This window comes from Palaemon carinicauda, chromosome 14, assembly GCF_036898095.1.
Source record: "Palaemon carinicauda isolate YSFRI2023 chromosome 14, ASM3689809v2, whole genome shotgun sequence".
In the NCBI taxonomy this organism is placed as follows: domain Eukaryota; kingdom Metazoa; phylum Arthropoda; class Malacostraca; order Decapoda; family Palaemonidae; genus Palaemon; species Palaemon carinicauda.
The window spans coordinates 123,012,781-123,040,656 of record NC_090738.1 but is presented as its reverse complement, the minus strand read 5'-3'; the positions used below and the strand labels follow the sequence as shown (position 1 = coordinate 123,040,656).

Here is a 27,876-nt window from a genome sequence, read left to right as displayed (position 1 = left end):
AGAGAAGAGAGAGAGAAGAGAGAGAGAAGAGAGAGAGAAGAGAGAGAGAGAGAGAGAGAGAGAGAGAGAGAGAGATTTTTTTTCAGGATTTTTTGAAGATTATACTACAGTACCTCATTTTTCCAACTGTGATCTCATAATCTGACCTGAAGTACGATCTTGGACCTCTTCCCAGACACTCAATAGAACAACCTTGTACATACATGCTGGCCTCTCCCTTACCCATTCTGATGTGTTTATGACCCGTGTAAGTCATCCATTCGTATACTTCATCCATGATGGCAATGGCATTGTGTTTCTTACAAAGATTGGCAATCATCATCAGTTCGTCATGCTGATAAACCTGGAAATTGTTTTGGTAATATTAAGTACTTTATGTGTATTTCAAGGTCAAATCCCTAAAAGAATTCAGATCTCAAAAAAGTCATAAAGGGCAAATTCTTACCAGCTGAAATGCTTCAAAAGATGAGTGATCAAAATCAGAATTTACATAGAATGACAAACACAGCTGAAATGTATCATTTAATTAAGCTAGATCACGCACCAATGATAAGCTTTCCTACACGAAGGAGCATAATGGTGTAATGTACTGTAATTTTAAAGAATTTTGATTTCAGGAGTAATGAAATGGAGAGATCATAAACTTACCTTCCCTAAGGGATTGTTTGGAGTATTTACAATGATAGCTTTAGTCTTCTCGTTAAATGCACCTGCTAGCTCATCAGGGTCTAAAACCCAGTCACCCGAGGAAGTGACACCTTCAGTCTTTTTCTGTTGGTGAAAAGAGGCAAAAATTCACTTTAAAGCAAACATCATTCTCAGTGATAAAGAGATCTACGATATGTTTCAAGTTATCTAATACGAGACCAGAGATATATAACAATGACCATAAAAAGTATGACAAAAACCATACAAGATATTCAAAACAATCACAACTGATTGACCCATAAAAGGAAAATAATTCATGACAGCACTTATTGTGATTCATCAAAACCATTCAGTAGGAGGCTTTATCCCCATCAGTTTTAATTAGCAACAAACAAAGAATAAAAAGAGAAATGAAAATATTAATAAAAAAAAATGCCTTATGTATATTCAGCATCAAAATTGATGCAACAAATTGCAAAATTCATCGTATGTACAGTAGTTCGTTAGAAACTCTTGTTGGGTTGCCAGTTAGTATATTTTATTCCAATTATCGTCATCCTCTTTATCTGATTATAAGTATCAGGGATTAACAAAAACCTTTCAGATTTGTTGCACCAGTTTTGACTCTGACTGTGCTAATATAAAGTTTACTAACAAAATTATCTTCTGGACAAAATTCAAGGAACTGTTAAACTTGTACAGTATTTATCATACTAAAATTATTTCTTCCTGCATCTATTCTATTTACTCTTTCTGTACTACAATAACTTAAATTCACTTTATAAATATAAGAACACTGGTTTTCACAATTTGCTAACTTATACGACTGTACATTGAAGCCAAATCTTTATAAACTCACTGGTCGGAGTGGAACAAACACAGGTGTCCCACCAGCTAACTTGACCTGAGGTACATAGCAATCAAAGAAAGGCTCTATGATGATGACTTCATCCCCTGGATTTACTAATCCTGTAATATAAAAAGAATATTGTAATACACTAATCCTCCAAGTAACTACAGTAGTTAACACAACATTATAGACTAAAACAGTAAAATCAAAACATGGGACAGTTCTTAACATCTAGAATACAATCTCATCTGAAATAATTAATAATTCTCGTGAAAGTGAAATTGAAAGGTTAAACTATTATTAAAATTTATTTTCAGTAAAAGTAAGCACTATTAAAGGAGCATATTTTCTAATCATTTTTCAAAGTTATGTGAAAAAAATTTCCATAAACTGGTGATGAAAAGTGTTAACTCCACGACTTACCCATTATCGCTACAAAGAGCGCTTCATATGCACCAGCGGTTACCAACACTTCTGTCAGGGAATTTAGTTCTCTTCCAATTAACTTTGAGTATAGTTTGCACAAAGCTGTCACCAAGCGAGGATGACCCTAAAAGGATAAATGATCTTAATATCAACGGCATGTTAATTCCTTATGAAGAAATTATGGCATACCACGAATATGTTCAAAACTACTGTTTACACATATAATACCTTACCAAATAAATGCCCTGAAATAAAACAAGGTCAATACACTACTACAAAAGAGTAAATCATATACTATTAAATACTTTCTGAAATTTAAAATACATCTTTTTCCATGACCGAGTCCATTCTCTGAAGACATTACTAAATATCATTATTGAGGTGCCTTCAAAATTTCACTAATGGGTAAACAAATAAAGAAATTTCTTGTGTACAATATTAATTCAAGAACATCTAACTGCCTGTAATTTATGACAATTTCCAAATTAGACCCATTCGTATTCAATACCAAAGTCAATTTCAGCACTCATTTGAATAAAATTACCTTGTATGCAAATATTATAGCGAGCTTCATTAAAAATATTATAGAAAACCTGATGGAAGTTACAAGAGGTCTATAGAAAAGTAGATGGTTCTAATCATACCATGAAATGGTTCCATAATCTTTAAGAAAAAATGCATCTGCTGTAATCCAATTTAACACTTAATATGTTATTTTCATTAGTAAAATAAATTTTTGAATATACTTACCCGATAATCATGTAGCTGTCAACTCCGTTGCCCGACAGAATTCTACGGAAGGGATACGCCAGCGATCGCTATACAAGAGGGGGGTGTACTCACAAGCGCCACCTGTGGCCAGGTACTGCAGTACTTCTTGTTGACACCACCTCAATTTTTCCTCGGTCCACTGGTTCTATGGGGAGGAAGGGTGGGTCAATTAAATCATGATTATCGGGTAAGTATATTCAAAAATTTATTTTACTAATGAAAATAACATTTTTCAATATTAATCTTACCCGATAATCATGTAGCTGATTCACACCCAGGGAGGTGGGTGAAAACCAGTGTACATGTATATCAAGAAGCTAAGTATCCCGTATTTCATATTATCAGTTATTCAAAATAACAATGAAATTATAAGTACCTGGTAAGGAAGTCGACTTGAGCCATTACTCTGCCTTAAATAAGTTCGTCTTCCTTACTGAGCGCAGCGTTCCTCTTAGGAGGCTGAACAACTCTAAGGTGCTGAAGTATCAAGGGCTGCAACCCATACTAAAGGACCTCATCACAACCTTTAACCTCGGCGCTTCTCAAGAAAGAATTGACCACCCGCCAAATCAACAAGGATGTGGAAGGCTTCTTAGCCGACCGTACAACCCATAAAAAGTATTCAAGAGAAAGGTTAAAAGGTTATGGGATTATGGGAATGTAGTGGCTGAGCCCCCGCCTACTACTGCATTCGTTGCTACGAATGGTCCTAGGGTGTAGCAGTACTCGTAAAGAGACTGGACATCTTTGAGATAGAATGATGCGAACACTGACTTGCTTCTCCAATAGGTTGCATCCATAACACTCTGCAGAGAACGGTTCTGTTTGAAGGCCACTGAAGTAGCCACAGCTCCCACTTCATGTGTCCTGACCTTCAGCAAAGCAAGGTCTTCTTCCTTCAGATGAGAATGTGCTTCCCTAATCAGAAGCCTGAATAGTAAGAAACTGAGTTCTTAGACCTTGGAAAAGAAGGTTTCTTGATAGCACACCATAAGGCTTCTGATTGTCCTCGTAAAGGTTAAGACCTTTTTAGATAGTACCTAAGAGCTCTAACTGGGCAAAGTACTCTCTCCAGTTCATTCCCCACCAAGTTGGACAGGCTTGGGATCTCGAACGACTTAGGCCAAGGACGTGAAGGAAGCTCGTTTAGCAAAAACCGAGCTGCAAGGAACATGTAGCCGTTTCAGATGTGAAAACAATGATCCTGCTGAAGGCGTGGATCTCACTTACTCTTTTAGCTGTTGTCAAGCACACGAGGAAAAGAGTTTTTAATGTGAGGTCCTAAAAAGAGGCTGATTGGAGAGGTTCAAATCTTGATGACATAAGGAACCTTAGGACCACGTCTAGATTCCAGCCTGGAGTGGACAACCGACGTTCCTTTGAGGTCTCAAAAGACCTAGGGAGGTCCTGTAGATCTTTGTTGGTGGAAAGATCCAAGCCTCTGTGGCGGAAAACCGCTGCCAACATACTTCTGTAACCCTTGATCGTAGGAGCTGAAAGGGATCTTACTTTCCTTAGATGTAACAGGAAGTCAGCAATCTGGGTTACAGTGGTACTGGTTGAGGAAACTGCATTGGTCTTGTACCAGCTACGGAAGACTTCCCCTTGAGACTGATAGATTCTGAGAGTGGATGTTCTCCTTGCTCTGGCAATCGCTCTGGCTGCCTCCTTCGAAAAGCCCCTAGCTCTTGAGTGTCTTTCGAAAGTCTGAAGGCAGTCAGACGAAGAGCGTGGAGGTTTGGGTGTACCTTCTTTACGTGAGGTTGACGTAGAAGGTTCACTCCTAGAGGAAGAGTCCTGGGAATGTCGACCAGCCATTGCAGTACCTCTATGAACCATTCTCTCGCGGGCCAGAGCGGAGCCAACCAACGTCAGCCGTGTCCCTTTGCGAGAGGAGAACTTCTGAAGTACCCTGTTGACAATCTTGAACGGCGGGAATGCATACAGGTCGAGATGGGACCAATCCAGCAGAAAAGCATCCACGTGAACTGCTGCTGGGTCTGGAATCGGAGAACAATACAACAGGAGTCTCTAGGTTATCGAGGTAGCGAACAGATCTATGGTTGGCTGACCCCACAGGGCCCAAAGTCTGCTGCAAACATTCTTGTGAAGGGTCCACTCTGTGGGGATGACCTGACCCTTCCGGCTGAGGCGATCTGCCATGACATTCATACCGCCCTGAATGAACCTCGTTACCAGCGTGAGCTTTCGATCTTTTGACCAGATGAGGAGGTCCCTTGCGATCTAGAACAACTTCCACGAAAGAGTCCCTCCCTGCTTGAAGATGTAAGCCAGGGCTGTGGTGTTGTCAGAGTCCACCTCCACCACCTTGTTAAGCTGGAGGGACTTGAAGTTTATCAAGGCCAGAAGAACCGCCAACAACTCCTTGCAATTGATGTGAAGTGTCCTTTGCTCCTGATTCCATGTTCCCGAGCATTCCTGTCCGTCCAAAGTCGCACCCCAGCCCGTGTCTGATGCGTCCGAGAGGAGACGGCGGTCGGGTTTCTGAACAGCCAAAGGTAGACTTCCTTGAGAAGAAAGCTGTTCTTACACCACGCGAGAGAAGACCTCCTCTCTTCGGAAACAGGAACTGAGACCGTCTCTAGCGTCATGTCCTTTATCCAGTGAGCAGCTAGATGATACTGAAGGGGGGGGAGGTGGAGTCTCCCTAACACGATGAACAGGGCCAGCGATGAAAGTGTCCCTGTTAGACTCATCCACTACCTGACTGAGCATCGGTTCCTTCTCAGCATGCTCTGGATGCATTCTAGGGCTTGGAAGATCCTTGGGGCCGACGGAAAAGCCCGAAAAGCTCGACTCTGAAGATCCATACCCAGGTAGACAATGGTCTGGGATGGGACGAGCTGAGACTCCTCAAAATTGACCAGGAGGCCCAGTTCCTTGGTCAGATCCATAGTCCATCTGAGAATCTCCAGACAGCGACGACTTGTGGGAGCTCTTAAAAGCCAGTCGTCTGACGGAGCCGGACACAAGATCATGGTACTGCTGCACAGTCTGTGAACTGTCAACCATGGGGAAGCGAGGAAGTACAGTGACAACCCGAAGCTGTCTAGACTGTCTGGGTCGTACAGACAACTCCTTATCGGGTTGCTGAGGTTGCCGCACTGCGTCAAAACAAGTCACTTCTGCTGGTTGTTGAACGTCTTCCCAGTGACACACTGACTCCGTAAACAAAAAATCCTCTAACAAGGACTAAGCTTGGACTGCATGTCTTGCAACACAGCTCAAGGTCTATGGGAGCAGGTGTGGTAACAGACGGGGTTAGCGACTGAAGTGGAACCATTACCTTCCCTGGAAGCATGTTATGCTTAAATAAAAGTCCATAGGAGGCTACGCAGCTAAAGGCTCCTCTCCAAATGACAGAGTCCTCAAGGGAATATCAGAAGGAGGGAGAAAAGCACTTTCTCATCTACAGGGACCATATCCGAGAAAAGCTAAGTTCTCTCAGTGAGGGTTTCACTGGTGCAAAAGCAGCAGACTAGAAGGCAACGTTATGAAACTGCTTGACAGTCTAGTGAGTTGGCAACAACCAAAGATGTGTGACTGAGAAGCATGCGGTAAGGTATGCAGAGCATGCTGTATGCAGAGCATGCTGTATGTAGAGCATGCTGTAAGGTAAGCAGAGCATGTTGCATGGCGTGTAACATTTCTCAGAAATTCCATGACCAGTGCTAGATTGAGTAATATCGCATTACTGTCCATTGAAAGTGCACGTGCCGAGGGAATTGATTTAGACTGTTTTGTTGATGAATTTGATAGCCGGCATGATAATCGTAGAATTAAGCTGCACTAAATATACGTACTATAATCTACTTCACCTCAGGAAAGGGAAACTCGCCCTGTTGGCAACACTGCATTACTTCATGCATGCTTGCATGGGGTTTTAATATCAACATAATATTTACATTACATTCATAACTCATGATTCATTTTTGTTTTGAAGATATTTTTGCCATATTTTGCGATTTTGTTAAAAATATATTGCAAGGAATACATATATATTTTTTATTTAAGTAATACGAATAACCTCCATTATCATAATGTTTGTGTAGGCATACATGTATATGATTACAAATGCAAGTTATGAAAGTAATGAGGTGTTATTATTGTCATTTGTTATTTCAAAGTTGAATGGGAAGAGGCTCAAGTTGAGGAGAAAGTGGCAGATGCATGCGTTGAGGTGGCTGACTCATAGCATGAGGTTCCTGCCTCAAGAGTTGCGCTTGCCTCAAGGGTTGAGGTGGCTGCGCAGAGAGAGGCTCTTGACTCACGAGTTGAGGTTCTGAGGTGTGAGCTGCGAGAGTTGAGGTAGCGGCTGCGCAGAACGCAGTTCCTGTCTCACGAGTTGAGGTTCCTGAGGAGCTAGCCTCAAGAGTTGAGGCTCTCGCCTTGAGGAAAGTTGAGGTAGCAGCTGCGAGAGCTGAGGTGGCTGCCTCAAGGATGGTAGAGGTTGTCGTACCTCAAGAGGTTGTTGCCTCGAAGATGGTCTAACTGCAAGAAAATCTTGCCTCAAGGCATAAGACTCCTGCTCCCATTGTTGAGGTTGCCTTAAGGAAGGTTGAGGTTGCTGCACAACGCTGGTAACTGGCAACTCCGAACGCGGTAAGGTAGCTTGAGGAACCTCAACTTCGTACGCCTGGCAGACTGGACTGCGGTGAGGCGGAGCGCTCGCAGGAGGAGGTGTAACCTTCTCAGCCTGAAACTCACGCATTAAGACCGCAAGCTGCGACTGCATAGACTGCAGCAAAGTCATCTTGGGATCAACAGACGATAAGGTCTGTTGAGGCAAAGCCTTAACAGAAGATGAGGTCTGTTGAGGCATCGCCTTACCTCTCTTAGGAGGTGTGCAGTCACCTGATGACTGCGGAGAGTCAGAGCTAACCCAATGACTGCATCCGGGTTGTTGAACTCTAGAGGTCTGGACTTACGTTTAAGAGGTCTTGAGACCTGAGTCCAGCGTTTTCTCCCCGAAATTTCTTCTGCAGACGAGCAAAATAAGGGCTCAATCGTCTGCGGGTGGGAGTGACGGTCTCTGTAAGACACGCCCGCAACCACCGAGGATACTTCTGTGCGCCGATCAAGGCCTGCCGAACCCTTTTGCCCTTCGACATTGCTTCTCCCCTGGGCTTGGGAGCTTGCAAGAGGTCCCGGACTGGGAGGACGACTGGCACGCACAGAAGTACCCTCACGCACAACACTGACACACTTTGCGCTAATCACTTATCACTTTTGATTTTCTGTTTGCACTTATTTCACTGAACTCGAAACTTTAAGTGGTTTGTACCTGAAACACGCAATTCTATCCTTCCTTAAAAGTTAGTAATTGCGAAAACAGAATTACAATGTAACAGAAAAATCTAATGAAAGATAAATAATTCAGTGGCTGGAAAGAGACTAAACACTAGATCAAATAAACTACGTTTAAAATCTCTCACCGCATAAAGCTTGAGAACAAGAATAAAACTCTAGAAACGTTTACCTTCTTCCCCTAAAGAGACTAGGGAGAAGAGCAAAAACGATAACAACGTTACTCGCTTGAACGAAACGTTTATCCAGCTCTCTCTCCCTCCGTCTCTATCTCTCTCTCTCTCTCTCTCTCTTGACTTAGAACCTGAGAGAAGAGCCCAATCATATATATCGTTAAAACATATTATTGTTAAAGGAAAAAAAAACTGAAATATTTCCCAAATAAAAAGTTCCTTTATTAGAATTAAAACCATTAAGCTAAGAAAGAATGAACAAAACGCTAGAAACGGTTACTCTTACTGCAACGTGACACCGTGAAAATTCTCTCTCTATCGTAACGATAGAGCGCAAGTTGAACGTTCTGAACGTCAACAACTGCAGAGACAAAACAAAACGTTAGTTCAACTTTGAAAACAGTACGAGACTATCAAAGAAATTCTTTCAAAAACATTAAAATAGCATAATATGTTAACAGGTAAAACCGAAATGACGGGCTCAATGTTAATTAACTTCGGTACCAAGAAAAGACCGCCTACTATTAGGAAAGGTCGAATATAAACAAATATAAAAATTAATTATAATAAGTTTATAATAAAAGGAAGTTAATCGAAGAGGCCTATAAAAGGCGGAGAGATATAAAATAAATCTATAACTTTTGTTAAGCAAAATTAAGAAAGAGAGTCTATACTCTCTTAGACACCAACACTTCCGTCTAAGGGAAGGGTCGGCCATTTAAAAGTGAAAGAGAGTTCATACTCTCTTCGTCACCATAATTAATCAAATTAATTCCAAAAGTTAGCTAAGCTAATGATAAAACTTCCTGAATAGCGAAAGCTAAACTCTAGAGCAAATACATCACCAAATCGTGAGCAAAAAACTCCAGAATCAACAGCGTATCCATGTAGGTCTAGCCGGAGGCACGACAGAGGAAAAATTGAGGTGGTGTCAACAAGAAGTACTGCAGTACCTGGCCACAGGTGGCGCTTGTGAGTACACCCCCCTCTTGTATAGCGATCGCTGGCGTATCCCTTCCGTAGAATTCTGTCGGGCAACGGAGTTGACAGCTACATGATTATCGGGTAAGATTAATATTGAAAAGTAATGTTTTCATAATATAAACTGGTTTTGTATAAAAAAATATGTTTTATATTTCATACAAAACCAGTAATCATAAATGTCTTACTTCCTTATAATGACTGCCAGTGACATTAATTTGTTCAAAATATAAAATAAATAAATCCAATACACATTTTAAAGACTTACAGCTAAAAGACTCTCTGCAGATTATTCTACTGCGACTTCAAAGAAAGCATATTTGGGGAGAAGTCAAGAGGGCAGTAAAGACCATGATAAACAGGTTCATGTGAAAAATTAGTTTGAAAGTATTTAGTCATTGGCCATCCATCCAAAGCCGTTAATCACAAAATGGATGAATGCAACTTGGATGGCACGAGTAAGACAGACATGAAGAGATAGGGTAGATAGAAAGGAGGACATGAAGAACAGAAGGATATCTCTCCTGGGTAGACCAAAGAGAGCTTGTAAAGGCAAGTTCAAATTTGACCAAACTGGTCTGGCCATGTAATAAAAAAATTTATTGTACATTGTAAAAAAAAAATAACTGATGCACATGAGGTGCAATGATTGATGCCCAGGTTTACCTTCTCTTTAAAATATACCAAACATGGAGGATGAAAATCTCAAGAATCATGAGGAAGGCAGGGAAAAGTATGATCCCTTCTCACCTTCAAAACATAGCCCACAACAACCATCACCCAAAATTAATATAAAACAAAGGATTTATAGTGATATCAAGAACTGAAAATATAAAGAGGGTAATTTTGGCAGTGCCAAGTGCCAGCTTAAAAAATGACAATTAGCTTGAGGTTGAATTCTAAATTAAGCATGCACCTTGATTTTAGGTGTCGAATGGTTGTCCTTATTGACAAGAAGTAAAGCCTTGAAATAACCTGAAAAAGCCAGTAGGAAATAATTTAATTTTTTTTGGCCAAAAGGAGACTTTCAAACTACCCATGTGAAGAAAGAAAGAGGCAAGAGGAAACCAAATAGACCTTGTAGTTCTGCTAGAGGTCGAACCTAGGAGGGCAGAACATTATTATTATTATTATTATTATTATTATTATTATTATTATTATTACTACTAACAAAGATACAATTCTAGTTGGAAAATCAGGATGCTATAAACCTTAGGTCTCCAACATGGAAAATAGCCCAGTGAGGAAAGGAAATAAAGAGTTGTGGTAGCCAATTGGAAACATCCCTGCCTGACAATCTGCAGCACAGGAGTTAGAGACCTGCTCAAGCTCAATAGTTTCTAATAATGTCTGCAAGCTCACCATCCTTGTGAGCACGGGACGAGGGGTTTGAGGGAGCCTACAGATCTACCTGCCAAGTCATCAGCAGTCATTGTCTGGCCCTCCCTGGTCCTAGCTTGATGGAGAGGGGGCTTGGGCATTGATAATATTTATACAGTACTTGGTCAGTCTCTAGTACATTTTCTGTCCGTTGCCTTTGCCATTCATGAGCAACGTTTAAATAAATAAACTATATATAAGAAGTAATGAATTAATTATATGAAATATTTTCAGATCAGTAAGATTAAAATAGATCAGTCTTTTATAAAAGATTGATATGTGATAGAAGAGTCACAGTATCAGTAACATTAAAACAGATCAGTCTTTTATAAAAAATTAATGTGTGATAGATGAGTCACAGTATCAGTAACATTAAAATAGATCAGTCTTTTACAAAAAATTAATGTGTGATAGAAGAGTCACAGTATCAGTAACATTAAAACAGATGTCTTTTATAAAAAATTAATGTGTGATAGAAGAGTCACAGTATCAGTAACATTAAAATAGATCAGTCTATTATAAAAAATGAATATGTGATAGAAGAGTCACAGTATCAGTAATAACATTAAAAAAGATCAGTCTTCTATAAAAAATATGTGATAGAAGAGTCACAGTCCTACAAGAACAAAGTCTTATCAATAAACTCAGGGGCACAGGAAAGACCAATTGAAGATCTTTGTTTCGAAAAGGATCCCTTCCCTACTAGAGAACAGACCTTGCAAACAAAGTTTAAGGCAAAAGCCAACATAAATATCACTTTAAGGTTTAAATGAAACGAGGCTTTAAAATGATTTGTAAGAAGTGGAAGATGCTCAGCAGAGAAGAGTAATAACCCAGGCAGCAATCTCCATAAAACCTCCCTCTTCTAGAGTATGATAGATAGTCCGCTCATGAAGATGCTACACTTTGATATAGTACGTATATGGAATTGATAAAAGTAAAGCTGCTTGAGAAGGTATCACCAAGTTCTGAGAATCCTGATGTATTAAAGTCGATATAAAGAACTAAGAAATCCATTGAATTATCCTTTTTGCAGCCTGGGGAAATGACCGGAATCATCTAGAGTTCAAAAACCAAAAATTTTGTCCACAACCGTCATTTACAACTACTGTATGATGTCGCAAACTTCTACACTGCAGCTGTTACCAAAACCATAAGGCTGAAGAAGGATGAGCAATATAAAGCATCAAGGGCTTTTCAGACCTGCCTCAGAGCTCTACATGTAACATGATGTACAAAAGGAAGTATCTGACAATGCTAGCTATGGGTACTCACAATTATTCTGTCAAACTATAAAACAAACCTTAGAATGATGCAACTCCCATCAAGTGAAGATCTCTTTGGCCAAAAAAAAATATAATTCCCACACTTCAACTAAATAAAACGTCAAGGAAGTCAGCACAAAACTAAAGTAAATATGAATCCTCTACTCATTGGACAACCACTTACCCTCACCACTAGTTTTTAGGAGTTTAAATCACAGTGCCCGCAAATAGAAACATGTCTGGGACAAGCAGAACCAAGGAGATACCCTATATAACTGTTCTGTTACCAATAATCAAGGTCTGGCGTATCCTTATCCTTAATGGTAATCTGGATGCAACACAAAAATAGCCTCCCAATAACACAAATGGAGATGAAAAAAAGCCTGAAGTGTAAACTGAATTTTAACATCATAATTGAATAAACCCCTATAAACACTACTTTGAACCCCATAAGCTAAACTCGGCAGTTAGGTATAACAAGATACCTTTTTTCGTAGAAAATCTACTTTCACTCCTTGTATTTTGGTCACCATAACACAAGAAGACCCACAAAGCAGTTCATAAAATTCCTAATAGGTGGTTCTCTTGTCCAAACTTTGATTTCCCATTTTCTGTATTATTAGTACTGATAGCCATTTTTAATTGCGAATAACAGCTGATTTTACTGTAGTGTAACTTTCTATACAAGCTACACTACTTTCTATAGTACCTCCTCCCCCCACTACATTACACATTTAAAAGAGTTTTTCTTTGATATGTATTTAAGAAGAGGTTCTTGTTAATGGCTTCGCCAACCAGTACCCATTTCTCTTTTAAAGGAAATAAGCAGTGTTATTGGTGAGTTTAGAAGTATTGTACTGCACTGCACTTTGAATGATTTTGATGTTGTTAATTGCTGGAAATAAAGTACAGTTGGGCCTCCTTATTGCAGGGGTTAGGTAACAGAGATTGTCGAGAAGATCGAAAATCTGTAAATGCCGCTGCCCTAGGGTGGGTCAACTCATTGACCATTACCTACCTGCAGTCGACTAGCACACTAGGTAAACCACTGTACTACACTACAGTCTTTTCTCTGCTTTCTATCATGGTATTTTAGTTCATACTACTTTTCAGAGGTAATTATACATAATTAACACAGCTTCAGTACAAGGTAAGATGACTCATAACATGATCACCACCACATCATGCTTTGTAAAGTAACACCAAAACACTTGTTTGTATTTAACACCACTCAATGATACTAGAGTAAAAAAAAGTTGATGGGCGAAATGTACCCAAAATTGAAAACAAAAGTAAAACATGCTTTAATGAAACAATTATTTTTATAAAAGTAATAATTTTTTAGAATACTATAATGCCTGTTTAAACTAGCTGCTGTGAGCTGACAATATCGAATGCCGTGTTTTAAGGTTTTGTATATAGTTTAACACTTAAAATCCACTATTACAATAGTAGTTCTTTTTTAATGTGAAAAAAAAAAGATAACAAAAAGGGACTACAAAACATCACTAATGTTTACAAAGTTCTAGCGATAAAATCTGTGACTAAAAAATAAAAATAAACAACACACTTACATACATAAAGAAAATGAAGAAGATTACTGTACACTTTCAAGTGTGTTTAAATTATAGTAGAAATAACATTTTCCATGTCATAACATAGACCTTTGGCCCTAAAGCAGATACAGCAAGTATCATTTTGTTTGTTTCATTAAAAAATGTTTTTCCTCTATCTCTTATTTCTTAATGGAAAAATTCTTTTTTTTTTTAAAGAAACCTCTTTAAATATTGTGTAAGATATGAACATGAAATATGTTCCATCATAATTTCCAGTCCCATGCAATTTTTTCATTATTTATGAGTAGCCAGAATGGAAAAATAAGGGTTGGCAGCTTGCTAGGAATTGCTAGTTATAGAGCCTTGAATTCATTGAACAAAGTAAGAAAATTGTTGAATTTCCTCTATGAAGGAGTTCCTGGAGGTTGAACCAAGTCTATTGCCAGACCCAAAAGTAAAGTATAGAATGTGTTGGAGCAAATCGGGATTTACTCAAATTCCTGAGGATCCCTAAATTTTTTTGGTAGATTCAAATAGATTAAAAATAATCTCCTTGGCCCTCAAGATCCCAGACATGGAAAATTGCAAGGAATAACTAGTAGTGTAAGTATATAAGAACTTGAATATCCACAGATGTAGCTACTTCATAACTAGAGCCATAATTCTGGTGAAGACCTATAGGATTATACTTTAACCAGACATTTTCTCAGTACTCTAGTCTTATGATCAGTATCCATGGTAAGCATAAAATAATAAATCCACAACTTTATAAGTTCAAAAAAAAAGTCCAGCAACAATATAACAGCTTCCTTTGACTCCGGCAGACGATATCTAACTACCTTAATAACGATTTAAAGGCCTTTCTAGCTTTACTGACAATACTGTACTCCTACTCAAAAGGAGTTACGTCAGTATTCACATCTGTTGTTCACAATTTGTCCTGTCACCAAGCTCAATTAACGCAAATAGCATTTGAATATTGGGATGGATTCATTTAAATAATATGACCTGAAGCTTTGATGTTTCTGCCAGAAAGTAAATAATCTCACCTCAAAATAAATTAAGCAAGGGAGGGTGAAGACACAGAACTCACACTGAATGTATTAGGTTAGAATAAGGTTGATGTAGTATGTTAACACCCTACAAATGTGAGATGTATCTTATGGGGAGAATACGCCCAAGTAGAGTAATATTTTGAACTCTTAAAATACACTAATAAATCTCTGCTTGAGATTTAATTTGCAATGAATTAAAACATGTACTGTACAGTATCAAGTAGATATTCAACAACTACCATCATTTACTTTACAGTTAGTTTATATCAAATATCTTGATTCACCACAATAATATACTTTGTTATACAAAATATAGTTTCTTTAAATTACATGTGTGAACTTGTAAATCTGCTTACACCAATCAATAATTTATAAACTAAATCTTGCTTTTCGATACTTACAAAACCTCGAGTGTACTGATTCAAGAGGACATTAGTTTCACTGAGAGTAGCCTCCGCAAGAGCCTTTCTGACCGTATCTGGTGCTGCAAAGTCAGGAAATCCCTGACCAAGGTTGAGCGGCTTTACTTCCAATGCCAACTGGATAAATTCAACCCTTGAACATGGAACATAATAGACAATGAGATTAAGTTTGTAAGACATGATCATTGATTTTCTCATGTAATGAAAATGATTCACAAGCCTACTTGAACAAAAACTACAGACACAAGATGTCTCAGCACAGTACAGTATATGACAAGCATTTCAAATATTAAAAAAATGTTCACATAAGTAATCAACTTCTCTAAGTTTATTTAGGTCTGCAACTAAGTTAAGAGAAGTCATAGCTACACATAATTCTAATATTAAAAAATAATAATTCCTTTATTACCAAACACTCTTTTCAATTCCTTTGGTCTTCAACGCAACTGAAGGCGGTGCCGCTGCAGCAGACATGTTGCGAGATAAGATGGGGTCTGATCTACTGGTTGCCTGGAAAACGGGCGCTGATGACCCCAAGAATGAATTATTGGCAAGGTTTAAAAATGGAGGGGCTATGCACGACTGAACACCTGCTCGTCTTCCAATTGCTTGTCGGATCAAATTAAACATCACCCTCCTGTAAAGACATTCAGGGTATTACAGATGCTTGCTAAAAGTACCAAGGATGAGTACTAACTATATATTTCAAAGATTTATAATAAACACGTATGAAAGCAAATGTATACTGTACTGTAGTTGTTTTCTTTAAAGGGATGTTTTTCAAGTCATTGAAAAGAATGTATAAGCAGAGGATAACTCTACAATTCTTGAAATTTGTGTAAGCAGTATTAATTACAGTACAGAGAAAACTACAAATTAAGATATTACACAAAGAATCAAAATACAGGATACATTAAAATAATGCCTACAAATACCACACGTGTATGAAAAAGTGATGTAGAGGAAAGGGAAATTAAGCAAAACAGGGAATGGTACTCTGTAAAAATGTGAATACAGTACTTGTACAAACAATAAGAACCCGTTACCTAGCTTTTCATAAACTACTCTATGGTACAGTACCTGTCGGAGCCCTTGGACTTACAGCATCTTCCTTTTCTAACTAGGGTTGTAGCTTAGTTTATAATAATAACAATATCAGCACTCTGTAAGGGCTGATTAGACAAGCTTATATGTTAGTTAAGCAATAACTAAAGTCTAAGAGCTGGCCACCTCCTAACGTAAGATGATGCAGTCTACAAAATCACAAATTTTTAAAGTAATTTGTAGTTTTCCTGACTATACAAACCAAAGTCGTTTAATAAGAGTATGATTTCAACATAGCCGAAAAGTGGCTGATAAAATTCATAACAAAGGTGTTAGTAGTTACTGACGTGGGGTGGGGCATCACGCTACTGTAGTCTTTCCTGTGGGGTTTGCAGTGACAACATCAGTAATACAGCATCTACTGGTAAGGGCAAAGAACTGGAAGCCTCGGGGGTTGTAAATCTTCCTCTGACGAGTCATTAATGAAGGCTGGCTCTTATTCGATTGACTCAAATATAGGGAGTTTCTTGGTCCGGTTATCTAGGAGTCTACACTCTCAAGGGCCTCTCGGGCAACCTCTGAGAGGGTAATAATCATCTTTCCTCTTTTGACTGGTTCTCTCGGCACCTTCCCCGGGTCATTGAAGTCTCGAACGAGAGTCGTCACCTTTTTGACAAATGTCCATTCTGTTTTTGGATTTTTGGCTTCTACTGGAGCTGTGGTTGGGTTGAAACTGACCCTTGACTCTCCCTCTCTAGGGACTGGAGAGGTCTCACTTCATTCTGACCGTATCTCCTGTGGACTAGACTGTCTGCCCTTAAAATAACCCCAAGCAATAACCTGACAGGACTGGTTTCCATTTTATACCTGGAGGTCTCCATTACTGTTGCCTGAGCCTTGTGTAACAGGAAAAGCTCTGTTCCTCTAAAAGCCTCATGGAAGCACACCAATTAGACCTATGATCAACACAGTGCTTGGTCTGAAAAAAAAAAAATCTCCCGAATCCCTTGCTTTGGATTCTTTCCTTTTCTCCCAGCCTTCTGAGAATGACCATTGATGCAGCGGGGAATCTCCTTGTTAGAACATCTGGTAATTTCTGCTGATATTCTTGAAGTCTAAGCTGAATGGGAGAAGGAGGGGAACATCTCTATCTATCGAGGAATCAATTGATGAAAGATTCATCGGCGAAATATGCCCATGAGTGCGGCTACAAGAAGCTCCCTCTAAAGAATAAGCCAACTTAGATTGATCTCATGAATTTCTGACCCTGGTACAAGGAGCATGTGGCATACGCTCTAAAGCCACATCTGAGTAGATTTACTCATAAGAATGAGCATGTGAAAATTCTCCATTCATATCGAACTCATCCTTCTAGGAACACGAAGTTCGTGGTGGAGAACCAATACATGAAGACATAACGCGTAGTGACCTAGCTCATGGGAATCTAGCAAGAGGCAATATAGCATGTGAATACTTAGTGCAGAAATTTCTAGCGCGTTGTGAACAATCACCAAGAGATCTAGTGTGTGAGCCTTGTGTGTGTCAGTACAATGTGTGTGTCAGAAAATGTGTGTGAAGTGTGTGAAGTGTTTACTCGTAAGGAATTAAACCAATGGTGTTCAGAAAGAGACGTTCTCCTTTGAGAAGACTGATCGTGATCATCTCTTGCAGTCTTGCAGGTGAAGACTTCCAAGAAACTTCAGCCAAATTCTTACAATTTAGAAATTATGAACATAATGTGGACTGTGCACAGGGGTGGTCATATACACATAGGAGATCATGTATATGTGGGAATGTGGGAGGTTTGTACATATGGGTGTTCATTTGCGCATAGACCTAACTTGTCTAGATACAGTATGGTACGTAAAGACGAATCTACCTATAACGAGCTCTCCTCTAGGGAATTGTGCATGTGAAGACAATTGAACACGTGAAGAGCTAACTGGCAAAGGAGTGCACGGGGTTCTCATGTGAGCGCATATGAACGTGCACTTGCTGCACATGACGATCGTGCAAGCTGGAGAGACTCAAGTGACGAAGGTCTCACAAATCTAAGATATTTCTCTCCGAAGGACAATTCTTTCTGTCCTCTCCACCTGGATCTAGGAGGATCGCTGTCCGAAGAAGTGTGTGTCTTACTGGGGTCTTCTGCAGGATAGCTGTCATCATCTCGAGGAGGTTCCTCAACTCTTTAACGCTTACATGAAGAGGTACTAAAAGGAGTCTGAAAAGACTGAGGCCACTTGCTCTTCTTCAACTTCAGGGGGTGTGACGCAGTTCGAAGGGTCAGAAGCAGAGGATGAGGACAAAAGAACAAGCCTGGGAGAGCAAGGGAGACGAGATGTCTTCCTTCTCTTATCAGCAATCCAAGTCAATGATATTGCCATTGGCATAGGCATTTCTCTAGAAGGGGTGGCAACCTTGATAACAAGGGTTCCTTCTTCAGGTGGTGCATAAGTAGCAGGCTTAGACGCTCTTCAGGAAGCTAAAGTCTGACGAGTTTCTCTTTTGCAGGAAGATCTTCGATACCCAATGAAGGCCATGAGGTGTGCCGGGCCTGGTCTGGATGAGTTGTTGTCAGCGATATTAGGATAAATACAAGAGGAAGGGCAGAGCTTGCCCTGAGGGAAGGGTGGGGTTACCTTCCTTTTGTTTTTCCCCAGCAAGGAAAGCAGAAGGAGGTGCAGAAGTCTGAGTAACGGAGGGCAAAACAAGAGCACCTGATGTTTTTTTCAGCTTGGGGAAGACGAATAGACTCCCTCTTGGACTACTACTTCCTCCTCCTGCTATATTCCAACCATTGCTAAAACAGCTATGCTCTACCCGTGGCGGCCGTTATAAGTACTGTGAAACTGCTATACCCCTTATTTTTATTTGATATTAATAATATTCAATATAATAATTTTTTCATTAACTTGTGTACAGTAATATATAGTTCTTAAGTCTAATGTCAGTAGCCATCCTTCACTTTATGGATAGGCACTTCACAGTTCCAGCTGCATGGTGTTTGGGTGCTATGTGCATGCACATAGGAAGCTACACGCAAGTTTGAGCCACAATCTGAGAGGGAGAGAGAGCATTGTCGTTCCCACAGTGCCAGGCTTGGCATGTCGGTGAAAGGTTTACTCAGTTTGTGTTGTGCTAGAAAACTGTGTACATAATCTTGGATCTCATAAAATGTAGAATTAGATTATTATCCTATTTCCAGCTATTCTATTTGAATACTTTTTTCAATTTCTTTTACATTTGTTTCAGTTTTTGTGAAAATTCCCATAACTACAATAGAGGCAGAATGCTGCTTTCAAATATGGAGTTTTTATGATAAAACAAAGTTTTGTGAATACTTACCTGGCAGTTATATATACTGTACATAGCTAATTATCTCTATTTCGGCAGAATTTTTCTAAAACTAGGCAACCGCCTTGTGGTGGTTGGGTGGTAACACCCGTTAAAGGGTGGTAGGAGGAATCATTCCCGTTTTCTGTTCTTCAGTTCATCTATGCCCGACCTGTCTCCTGAGGGGAGGTGGGTGGGCCTTCGAATGTATATATAACTGCCAGGTAAGTATTCACAAAACTTTGTTTTATCATAAAAACTCCATTTTTATGAATAGAACTTACCTGGCAGTTATATATACATAGCTGATTAACACACTTGGAGGAGGGTGATAGACAGTAACATCGTTGGGGAAACAACCAAAAAAGTTGTAGGATAAATAAACACCTTGATTCCTTACCTGCTAAGGTAGCTGACTTCAAAGGTTCCTGCCTCTTGAGTCGCTTTCCCTTAGGAGTGTCAGCCAGGATGTGACCTGCAGTGCTGAAAAACACTCAATCGAGTCTGTCAACGGGGTGAGACCAACAATCTGACTAGACTTCAGGACTACCTATTGCCCAAAATAAAAAACCGCAACTTTACCAAACCAACCACCTAACATTTGCAAAGTAGATAAAAATAATCTAACTAGACTGAGGTGACTGTACACAAGTCGAAGCCCTCAGACAACCAATAAAAAATACACCAACCTATGTACAAGTAAACAAAACTAAGGTTGAGGGGAGGTAGTAACTCCTTTGCCTAATACAGAAGCCGTAGCTACGTATGGTCCCAAGGTATAACATTTCTCATAATCAACCCTCACCTCTCTGAGGTAATGAGAGGCGAACACAGAGTTGCTCCTCCAGAATGTCGCATCCATAATTTGACGGAGCGACATGTTCTTGCGGTAAGCAAGCGAGGTCGCAATGGCCCTCACTTCGTGAGCTTGCACTTTTAAAAGTCCGAAGTGTTCCTCCTCACACAAGAGATGCGCTTCTCTTATCACTTCCCTCAGGAAAAAGGATAAAGCGTTCTTGGAAAGGGGCTTTTGAGGATCTTTCACAGAACACCACAGGGAGCTAGAAGAGCCTCTCACACTTTTTGTGCGAGACAAGTAGGTCTTGAGGGCTCGTACTGGACAGAGCAGCCTCTCTTGCTCTTGACCCACTAGGTTGGTCAAGTTAGGAACCTCAAAGGTCCTCGGCCAGGGCTTAGAAGGGTTCTCGTTCTTAGCGAGAAAGTCTAATCTCAAGGCACAAACTGCCCCATTCAGATTGAAGCCTACCTGTTTTTCAATTGCATGGACTTCACTAACTCTTTTAGCTGTTGCTAAGGCCAAAAGAAAGAGGGTCTTCTTGGTAACCTCCCTAAGGGGAGCCTGTGAGATGGGCTCAAATCTCTTGGTGCACAGAAATTTAAGAACCACATCAAGGTTCCAAGAAGGGGGCTTTAACTGGGTCTGCTTGGTCGTCTCAAAAGACTTCAAGAGGTCATGTAAGTCCTTGTCGCGAGACAAGTCCAAGCCTCTATGCCGACAGACGGAAGAGAGCATACTTTTGTACCCTTTGATAGTGGACACAGCTAGCTTAGCGTCCTGTCTGAGGTACAACAAGAAATCCGCAATCTGGCTCACAGAGGTAGTGGATGAGGAAATCTTGTGCTTCCTACACCAAGCCCTAAAAGTCTCCCACTTGGACTGGTAGACCCTCTGCGAAGAGACCCTCCTCGCTCTGGCGATAGCTTTCGCAGCTTGCGCTGAAAAGCCTCTCGATCTGACGAGCTTCTCGATAGTCTGAAGGCAGTCAGATTGAGAGCGAGGGGGTTTTGATGATATCTCTCGAAGTGGGGTTGTCTGAGCAGATTTGGACTTGCAGGGAGGCTTCTTGGAAAGTCCATCAACAAGTCCACCACCTCCGTGAACCATTCCCTCATCGGCCAGAACGGAGCTATCAGGATCATCCGTCCCGAATCGAGGAGGGCGAATTTCCTGACTACCAGATTGATGATCTTGAACGGGGGAAAAGCATAAGTGTCCATCCCCGTCCAATCCATCAAAAAGGCGTCTACTGCTATTGCCTCTCTGTCCGGAAATAGGGAGCAATAGATGGGGATCCTCTTGGATAAATTGGAGGCGAAAAGATCGATGAGGGGTCTCCCCCACAGCCTCCAGAGACTCTGACAGACCTGTTGGTTGAGGGTCCATTCTGTGGGAAGGACCTGCCCTTTCCTGCTGAGCATGTCTGCCCTCACATTCTTCTGTCCCTGAACAAACCTCTTCAGCAGGCTTATCCTGTTCTCCTTCGCCCAAAGAAGGAGCTCTCTTGCTGTCTCGAAGAGAGAGAGAGTGAGTCCCTCCTTGCTTCCTGATGTAAGCAAGAGCTGTGGTGTTGTCTGAGTTGACCTCCACAATCTTCCCAGACACCAAGTCCTTGAAGGCCTTTAGCCCCAGAAAAATGGCCATCAGCTCCTTGTTGTTGATGTGCCATCCCAGCTGAATTCCTTCCCAATAGCCTGAGACCTCCTTGCTTCCTAGTGTTGCCCCCCAGCCTGACTCTGATGCGTCTGAAAACAACACTAGGTCTGGGTTCTTCTTGTGTAAGGAGATCCCTTCCCCTAACAAGGTTGGGTCCAGCCACCACTTCAGAAGAGTCTTGACTTCTATTGGAATGGGGAAGGAAAAGGAGTCTTCCTGCATCTTTCTGTTCCATGTCTTCGAAAGAAAGTGCTGAAGAGGCCTTAGGTGGAGTCTCCCTAGAGAGACAAACAGTTCGAGGGAGGATAGAGTCCCCAGCAAACTCATCCACTCCTTCGCTGTGCATCTCTTCTTGTCCAGGAAAGTTCTGACTTTTACGAGACACTTGGTCTGTCTTTCCTGAGAGGGAGAAGCCCGAAAAAGAACTGAATTCAGAACTATCCCCAAATAGAGAATAGTCTGATTCGGTCTGATCTGAGACTTCTCCCTGTTGATGACCAGGCCTAGATCCTGAGCCATCATAAAAGTCTTCCGTAAATCCTCCAGACATTTCTCCCTCGATCGTGAACGAATCAGCCAATCGTCCAGATAGAGGGATATCCTTATCCCTTCCTGATGCAGCCAACCTGACACATTCGCCATTACCCTGGTGAAGACTTGAGGAGCCGTGCTGAGACCGAAGCAAAGAGCTCTGAATTGGAAGCACTTGCCCTCCATTACAAACCTCAGGTACTTCCTCGAAGTCGGATGGATGGGGACATGGAAATATGCGTCCTGCAAGTCGAGGGACACCATCCAGTCCCCTGGACGTACTGACGCCAGCACCGACTGAGTCGTCTCCATGGAGAACTTTGTCTTCTCCACAAATACGTTGAGAGCGCTGACATCCAGGAAGGGTCTCCATCCGCCCGAGTTCTTGGGGACCAGAAACAGGCGATTGTAAAAGCCTGGGGAGACTAGATCCCGAACCGGTTCTATCGCCCCCTTGTCTAGCATTTGGTTGACAAGGTCTACTAGAGCCTTCTGTTTCCCAGGATCTGAGTACCGGGCTACTAAGGCCAGCGGAGCATCTGCGAGAGGAGGTTTTTTCAGAAAGGGGATCTTGTATCCTTCCTTGATGACTGAGAGGGACCAGGTGTCCGCCCCTCTCCTCTTCCAGGACTGCCAAAAACCTGACAGTCTTGCGCCTACTGTCTGGAGGAGACGAACTTCATTTCCTGGAGCGAGGTCTGAAAGAACCCCTGGTAGATCTTGGTCCTGAATCTTGCCTTCTCCCTCTAAAATCTGATTTTGAAGTAGTCCTGCCCCGAAAGGGCTGCTGGAATCTCCTTTCCTCCCGTTTCAAAGAAGAAGGAGGGGCTGCAAAGGGCTTACGAGCAGAACGAGATAAAAGGTCTTGGGTGGCTTTTTGGGCCAGAGAACGCGTAATGTCATTAACCAGGGACTCGGGAAAAAGATGTTGAGAGAGGGGGGCGTAAAGAAGCTCAGACTTCTGAGCATTGGTAACAGACCTAGAAGCAAAAGAGCAAAGCAGAGCTCTCTTCTTTAGGACCCCAGCTGAGAACAGAGCAGCCAACTCATTCGCCCCATCTCTGAGGGCCTTATCCATACAGGACATAATGCTGGTAAGGTCCCTAGATCCATCCATCTGTTCAGTTTTCCTTGCGAGAGTCCCAAGCGACCAGTCTAGGAAACTAAAAACCTCAAAGGCTCTAAAAATACCTTTGACGAGATGATCCAGCTCCGACATTGACCACATGACCTTGGCTGAGTTGAGAGCATGCCTTCTAGCAGAGTCCACTAAACCAGAGAAGTCACCCTTGGAGGAGGAAGGCACTCCCAGACCCAAAGGTTCTCCAGTTGCATACCACATACCCGCTCTTGAAGCAAGACGAGCTGGTGGAAACGAGAAGGAAGTCTTAACTGTTTGTCTCCGCTCCATCATCCAGTCATCAATCTTCGTGAGAGCCTTCTTTGCGGAGATAGACAGCTTCATCTTGATGAAGGCCGACTGTTTCTTGGCCTTCTTTCTGTTAAATTGGGACTGAGGAGATTGAGGGGCAGCAGGTTGGAATTCCTCTCCAAAAAGTTCAAGAAGGGAGCGAGAGAGAACTTTGTAATCTCCCACAGCGTCGGCAGGATTATCATCGTCATCAGAAACATCCTCGAGGGCCTGATCCACATCTGCAATATCCTTCGAAAGAGAAGAATCCTTATAACCCGACAAGGGCAAATCAAAGGCATCATCCTGCAAAAGACGGGTTGCATCCTGGAGTCCCGCGCTAGAAGAATCCTTGGAACGAGAGGCAGTATCGTCCCGAAGAGGCAGGGTGGTATCGCCCTGGGACCGAGAACGAGAGGCAGAGTCGTTCTGTCGTCGAGAGCGAGAGGCGGTATCGTCGTGGCGGCGAGAATGAGATGGCGTCGTGAACGAGAGGAGGTATCGTCGTGGCGAAGCGAACGAGAGGAGGTATCGTCGTGGCGAAGCGAACGAGAGGAGGTATCGTCGTGTCGAAGCGAACGGGAGGCGGTATCGTCTTGGTATCGAGAACGAGAAGCAGCGTCGTTCGATAAGGTATCGTCCCGGTATCGAGAACGAGAAAACGTATCGCCCTGGTATCGCGAAGAAGTATCGCCTGGCGAAAGCACACATTCCTCATCCTGGCGTAGAGAGGGAGAAGTTCTCTTTAAAGAAGAACTCCGTTCTCTCTTAGAAGCAGACTTCTTAATCGGCAACGAGTCGTCTTTACGTCTGTCAGACTGGGCGTGAGGGCGGCTAAAGGCTTGTACTAAAGTCAAAAGTTGTTCCTGCATGACAGACATAAAGGATTTAGCAACATCAGCTGGGTCTTGCGGACCCGAAGGGGGGGGCTGACGAATAACACTCGTATCTTCGGCAGCAGGCTTCGTCCTTTTCACAGGCACGGAGTCGAAATCATCCTCCGACGGACAAGGTTCATAACTGCTAGAACCGGGAGAGAAAGAACGAGACCGTTCGTCGCGGTTCCATCTCCTCTTAGTAGGTCTTGAAGCTTCATACTTCCATTTACGTCTGGACGAATTCGGAGAAGAAAACAACACATCCGACTCGTCTTTCCCGTGACGGTCAAGAGCAGCCTGGGAATAGACAACAGGACTGTCTGAGGCGACGGCTGACCAAGGGTACGTACCTCTCACCCCCTTTCGGTCATCGACGTACCTTCTCCCTTGGTCCTGGGAGCTTGGTAGAGGTCTAGGCCTAGGGGTATGACAGATTCGGTCGGTCGCCACCTCCACTGCACTAACACAAGCACTTTCACTTTCCTTACCTTTAAAGGCCTCCAGCTGTTCTTTAATGGCCTTCAACTCGGCCGCCAGTCTAGCGTACCGAGGGTCATCCGTAGATACGGAACCTGTAGGAGGTGCAGGAGTTACTACCTCAAGGGAAGGATCAACTTCCAAAGAGGAATCAATAATAGGATCAATAGATAAATCTACGCTAAGTTCGTCTTCCTTACCACTAACAGACTTAGACTTAGACCTAGAAGCTCTCCTAACTCTATCGAGCTCTAGCTTACGCACATAGCGCTTCATAATTAACCAATCTTTCTCATCCAAAACCTTACATTCCCCACACCTATTATCAAGGGCACAAACAAAACCCCTACAATGAGAACAAACAGTGTGAGGATCAACCGACATTTTGGGTAGTCTCACCTTACATTCCTCATTCGCACAGATACGGTAATGACTCTTTTCACTCATAATGAAAAACAGCAAAAAAAAAGCTAAGAGAAAACAAAATACAACGATCGCCAAAACCCCAAATCAGAGTACTCCACCAAAAAAGCAGACTGGTACACCGAGCAGGGAAAGCGAAGAAAAACTCTTAATGACGGACCAACGTGTTATCGATCCGGCCGGCAGAGATGAACTGAAGAACAGAAAACGGGAATGATTCCTCCTACCACCCTTTAACGGGTGTTACCACCCAACCACCACAAGGCGGTTGCCTAGTTTTAGAAAAATTCTGCCGAAATAGAGATAATTAGCTATGTATATATAACTGCCAGGTAAGTTCTATTCATAAAAACTAAAATTTAAAACTTTTCTAAGAAACACTATGAATTTGAAAAGACTAAATATACTTGCAGTGCTTTCAATGGAGAAAAATATCCCCAAGAGGTCATCCAGACAGTAAGGAGAAGAATTAAAACGAGAAAAATGTTATTTAATTTCAAATGAATGGATCAAGCTTGAACAGTAACAATTTAGGTTATGGTAAGTGAAAATTGGTCGATTTTGTTCTTTTAGGACTATCAGTTTCTGAATACATTTTCTTATACCCGTTTGTTTCCTTCCACACAATATTAAATCAAAGGCTACAAATATTTTTGGAGCAGCATCCACAATGATTTTAGCCACGTGCTGCCACTAGCCGCTACATTCCTTCTCACAGAGGGATGACTGCAAACAGTTATGCCCCCTCAAAAAAGGGCCTAAAGAATGAGGGTCAACCTCCTGCCAGGACGTAAACCTGCCACAATTACACCCAGGTTTACCAGGGTAGGGTCGTATGCCAACAAGTGGTACCTCATGTCAATCACACAAATACTATAAGAAAAAACATTAACAACAGCCAAGCTTTGTTAAGTGCAGAGGATACATGTCTATTTATCTGTGATTGAAATCAAAGTGGCTAATCAGTATGCTGGCTGGAGCTTCCCCATAAGTAACTACAGACACCTTGTTATGAATTTTAACAGCCACATTCCAACTACACTAAAATCCTACTCCAACTAAAGGACAGGGGCTGCATATGTATAGGAACATATCATGTTTAAAAAATTGTAAAATTTTATTGTGTAGCAAAACTGAAGCTGGGAGGGCATGCCCCAATCAACGTTAAATAGCCTACACGAAGAACAGCTTAAGCAGACAAGATTAACTAATAGCTACTGTAAATGCTCTTAAACCTAAGTAAACTCCAAGGATTGCTTATTTTTGTATTGGGGACAAGTGAATAAATTATCCTTCTGGTACTTTCTATTGGACAGAATTATACAAACTTTTTTTTTTCCACCTTCACAAAGCTGGTAAAATTCAAGCAAGGTTTTAAAAACTTTATAAATGGTTTCTCTTTTATCCAGGAAATATCTTGCTTCCAAAGTTGCCTCTCATACTTCAAAAGAGAGAAAAAAATTAGGCATCACTAACAATTTATGGGTATTCCAGTATATGCCCATCTGCCTTGAATATTACTGAATGTATAGAATTTTTTTAAAAACAATATAAAAGGACAAATTTGAAAGTAATTTGCATTTTTTCTAACAATACAAACCTGTAGCTATTTATAGTGATTATACTTTCAGCGAAGCTGGAAGTCTTGCTAGAAGACTTTTAGCGAAGTGTAATAACCTTGCTGCTATTTAGCAGGGGTGTAGGAGGGATACCCAACTACCCTGCTCACACACTCACACCTGTGTTGTATCGTCACTTTTTATTGCAGACATGACTTATTAGGGGAAATGTGATGGCGAGCCAATTTGTATAAATTGCTACAGGTTCGTATCATAAGGAAAAATACAAATTACTTCCAAATCTGTCATTTGTTCAGACACTAATACAAACATTCGCTACAGCATTTATAGGGAATGACTCACCCCGTAGGAGGGTGGGAGTCCTAACCAAATGACTGGTCTTTAACCGGGGGCTTTCCCGCACGTGTTCCACATGTATCAAGGAGAAACGATGCCACCTCGCAACACAATTCATGCAAAGCACAGTTAGTGGCCAGAGCAATCTGTGTGATTGTGTGATGCTAGCAGTGTGACTAGTCTAGGTAAGAATTCTCAGAAATGTAGGAATCTTAGAATCAACCATAGACATTACCCAATCCCACCTCGCCAGGGGTAAGGGGACATACAGTAAGTTTATCTTTCTATACCAGGTTACAAAAGGGAAAAGGTTCTACCTGCAGACAGTGGAGGCCAGCTTTGCAGAGTACTGCAGGTGCTGACATCCCACAGGGTCAAAGATAACAGAAAGATCCAGTCATCCTTTGTCATTCATCCCAAACGTAACCATAGTTAAACTCCATATGCATCATGTCCATCAAAGAGCCCAAAGTGTTTAAAACATTTATTGTATAAACACCACAGGGTCACTGGAGAATGTCTCCATGTTCCTGTGGGTAATGGCTTGCAG

General features: G+C 41.5%; 1 protein-coding gene across 6 annotated transcripts in view; it reads right to left on the bottom strand.

Moving 5' to 3' along the window:
• The window catches only part of LOC137653719 (kynurenine aminotransferase-like), a 41,070-nt gene that overhangs the window by 4,805 nt on the left and 8,389 nt on the right, over window positions 1-27,876 (bottom strand). For 3 of the 6 annotated variants that reach the window (XM_068387319.1, XM_068387320.1, XM_068387321.1), the window contains exons 2-7: window positions 15,265-15,492; window positions 14,835-14,988; window positions 1,922-2,048; window positions 1,508-1,617; window positions 649-771; window positions 223-343 (exon numbers count right to left, since the gene is read on the bottom strand). In XM_068387319.1, coding sequence (XP_068243420.1) covers window positions 223-343; window positions 649-771; window positions 1,508-1,617; window positions 1,922-2,048; window positions 14,835-14,988; window positions 15,265-15,485 — 856 coding nt within the window. In that variant the 5' untranslated portion in view covers window positions 15,486-15,492. The remainder of the gene's footprint in view (window positions 1-222; window positions 344-648; window positions 772-1,507; window positions 1,618-1,921; window positions 2,049-14,834; window positions 14,989-15,264; window positions 15,493-27,876) is intronic. The other 3 variants (XM_068387322.1, XM_068387323.1, XM_068387324.1) reach the window with 1 other exon arrangement.